The following is a 3,699-nucleotide window of genomic DNA, read 5'->3' on the forward strand; positions in this document are numbered from 1 at the left end:
TACTGAAAGGGAGCAATGCTAGTAACATAACATATGGAGAACTAGCTATAAAAGTAGGCTGTAAGTATTAGGAATGAGGTGACCAATGTCTGAACCAACTCCTATTTATCATGGCCCAATTTACATCAGAATGTGCAGAAATACCCATCCTGCCAGTGTAATATTAATCACAGAATCAGGAACCCATTCATCTTTGACGCTAATTGAAGGAAGAGAAGCAGAATAAACTTGGCTCCCATTTCTCTACTCTACTACATGTACCTCACTACCTTCTCAGCTCCTGAATTAGACCTGTCACTTTCCTAAGCACAAGGGTAAAAATAACGGAAAACCCTGCTAATTTTTGTAGCCTTGTTTTTTATTATAAAAACTATGTTTGTATTAGGAAATACAACCACTATAATATAAAATATATGAAAATGCAGTAGAAAAATAAAACAGAAAGAAAGCATTTCCCAAAAGAGGGAAAGAACTATAAATTAAAGAAACGGCTTTATGCCAGATTTCCATTAAAGTCTAGCCACAAAACTGATAGGAGACAGAAGAGAAATTATTTCAGTGTCAATATACAGATTATAAAAGCTAGTTAATGTAGCTTCATATTAATAAAACCATATACACAGAAGAACCTCCACAACATTTCTGTAATAAGGTTTCTGGTGGTAGTCATATCTTAAAAAAAACAAACCATAAAATATCACTGATGCATGAGGATATTGGTAGTCATTAAACATGTTAATTTTGTGCTAGCATACCATCTTCCATTAAATACTCCAAAACAGTAGAACAAATATTTAAATACAATACATCAAAGAGAAAATACACTACTTTGGATAGCCAGGATCAACAAAAGTGAAAATAAAACAAGAATTATAGTTCATCTCCATCTTGTATGGGAATGCCACAGCATTTACATATTCCACCCAATGACCTCATATATCAGTGCCCTCAACTGTCTGGCTTCATATGTAACTGTGTTCTTCCCACTGTGCATCCTCTCTTCTTCAAGTGGTTGCTCAATAACAGCGGGGATGTTTCTGCCATATAGTTCACACTGCTCTAGAAAATGCACACACTCTTGAATAACACTGTCACGCAGCATGATCATGTGCTTGGACATGTTCTCCAACAAGGACAGGAAGCACCTTTTAGCATAATACCAAGTATCTGTGCCTAACTTTTTGTTATAAGGCTCCAAACTTTTAATTACCCTCGAGATGCCAAAGTCATAGTTTCCTTTGGCACAATACAGTGTGCCGATCACTAGGTTAACAATGCAAAGGTGGTAGATCTTTTTATCAGGGTCATCATAGGAGAGCTGCTCTTCTTCCTTTTCAATCTTCCTCATCAGCTCCTCTGCCTCTTCATTCTGACTGGTCATGATGTAGGAGACACAAAGGTTGGCCAGCACAATGGCACTGACTTGAAGGATGTTATCATAGTGCTTCTTGACAATGGGCTCATAGAAGCCGATGGCCTCTTTGTATTTATTCTCCTGCATGAAGAGCACATGAGCCACATTCAGCTTCCACACCTCGTGTTCATTGCAGAACTCCACTGACTTGCGAAAGATCTTCTCCACCATAGTGTAATTCTCCATGTCCCAATATATCTTGGCCTGGGCCATCAAGACAGGCACATATTTCTCCAGAGTCTCATCATATTCATTAACTGCCTTCTTGACAGCCTCATCATCCCGGTTTTGCCTCGCTTCCTGCACCTGCTTAGTGAGCTTTCTCAGCTGCTCAGTCATTGTCCCTGCCAGCTCATCTAACTTGTGGAAGGCCTCCTCAGGAGCAGTTTGACATGTAATCATGGCATCCAGGAAGTTGTAAAGGTAAGGTGAGAGCAGCTTGTAGGTCAGATGGGCATTCTCTGCCAACACATCGGCAGCAAGGTCATAGTATTGATGTTTACAATACAGCAGCAGCAAGTTCCCAAAGGTCTCTGGTGGGCAGGGGTTCTGTTGCAGAAGGAACTGCAGTTTCTCAAACCCTTCAGTGGGCCGGCTGTCCATGTTCATCAACGCTTGGTTGTGCAGGGTGACAGGGTCCAGCTCTTCCTCGGCCCTTGGTGGCATGTCTGTGAGTGCCTCCTGGGCTGCTTCCAAGTTGCGTAGCTGGTACTCGATGGCAGCTTTGAGATTGAAGGCCTCCACCAGGGCAGTGCGGTGCAGGAGCAGTGTGTTGCCCACACTGCGGACGTCGATGCCCTCGGTGGTCATGCCCACACTGAGCTCGGGGTGCTGGTGGATTCCGCGCTCGATGATGTCAGAGATGTGTTTGAGGGCAGGTGCGTATTGCTTGGCTGCGTAGCAGCATAGCGCCATGTTGTATGACAGCTCGGGGCAGTAGCCCAGCACCTGCATGGCACCCGCAAATTTGCTGCAGGCCTCCTCATGCCGCCCTTCCCGGAACAACAGGCAGCCTAGGTTGACCTCAGCATCTGGTAGCTCTGAAGGGTCTTCAGCAGCTCCAGGGCTGCTCTCTGCAGCAGAGGCCAGCACCTGCTCCACCAAGCTCTTGGCTGCGGAGAGGTCACCCTGCGCATAGTGGGCAGCAGCCTGCAGGCGAAGGGCGCGTCCCTGGTAAGCGGGCACATCGAGCAGGGGGCTGGCGACCCGCAGGGCCTCGGCGTAGAGCCCGGCCTTGTAGAGGGACTGGGCGTGGTAGAGCCGGTACTCCTCGAGCTCGGGGTGCAGCGCCCCCATCTGCTCGTAGCACTCGGCCGCCGCCGCGAAGTCCTGCAGCTGGTAGTAGCAGTAGCCGAGCAGCGAGAGGCCGGCCCGGGAACGGCAACTATTCTGCAGCTCGCTGCCCAGGATCCCCACCGCCTCCGCGAACCGTCCGGCCCGGATCAGCCCGTAAACGGCCGCCGTGAATTCCCCGTCCGGGATCGGAGCTGCCCCGGCCATGCCCGCGGCTACCAGGCCCAGCGCGTCGCTCTGCCACCGCTACCAAGGCAACCGCCCCGCCGGAAACGGAAGTACCTGCCACTGCCTGCCAGCCAGCGTCTCCTCCCCCACCCTCGCTGCCACGGCAACAACCCAGGCGGAAACGGAAATGCTCGGAGCTTGGAACTACCGGGGTGGTGCTACCTTGCGCTACACCTATCACGGCGGCTGTTCCGTCGCACGCGGAAATGACGCATCTCCCGGCTGATGAGTGTGTCGCTTTACGCCCGCGTTCAAATTGTTCCGTGAGCGAGGCCCGGGCCGCGAGCAGAGGAGCCAGCGGATACCACAGCTTCCAGGGGGCGAGGCTTCCCGCCTGCCTTCCCCGGCGGGCCGCAATGCATGCTGGGAATCGTAGTTTCTATGGGTGGCCGCTCCGCTAGTAGAATGGCGCGTCACTTGTAAGTTGAGACGCTTGGCCCGCGGTCCAGACTCGGAGCCCAGCCCCTGCCGCGGCACGTTCGTGGGGTGAGGGGACCAACGTACCGCCGGTAGGGCCTGTGCCTGGCGGACCGCCCCTCTCACGAAGGGGGTGGCGCTTCTCCCGCCTGCCCCCCAGGGTGAGGCGCCCCGCAGGGGGCAGTGGGCGGCCCCGGCGCCCCCTAACAAAGGACAGCAGCTGCTGCCTGTCTTGTCTCCAGTCTCTGGCCGGTAACCCGCGGGTCCCGAGCGCCCACCCTGGCGGGCGGGGCGGGGCCAGGCTCGCTTGGTACCGATACTGCCTTAGTCTGGTGCTGCCTGGTACC

At 52.0% G+C, this 3,699-nt stretch overlaps 1 protein-coding gene across 1 annotated transcript; it reads right to left on the reverse strand.

Moving 5' to 3' along the window:
- Positions 1 to 479: 479 nt before the first annotated feature.
- LOC311528264 (intraflagellar transport protein 70B-like) lies at positions 480 to 3,435 on the reverse strand. The gene has a single exon (XM_084643061.1). It carries the CDS (start codon positions 2,912 to 2,914, stop codon positions 911 to 913), a length of 2,004 nt encoding a protein of 667 aa, XP_084499187.1. The 5' UTR covers positions 2,915 to 3,435; the 3' UTR covers positions 480 to 910.
- Between the last annotated feature and the right edge of the window lie 264 nt (positions 3,436 to 3,699).

The sequence above is a fragment of the Lepidochelys olivacea genome, assembly GCF_965140295.1.
Source record: "Lepidochelys olivacea isolate rLepOli2 genome assembly, chromosome: 11".
NCBI classification, from domain to species: domain Eukaryota; kingdom Metazoa; phylum Chordata; order Testudines; family Cheloniidae; genus Lepidochelys; species Lepidochelys olivacea.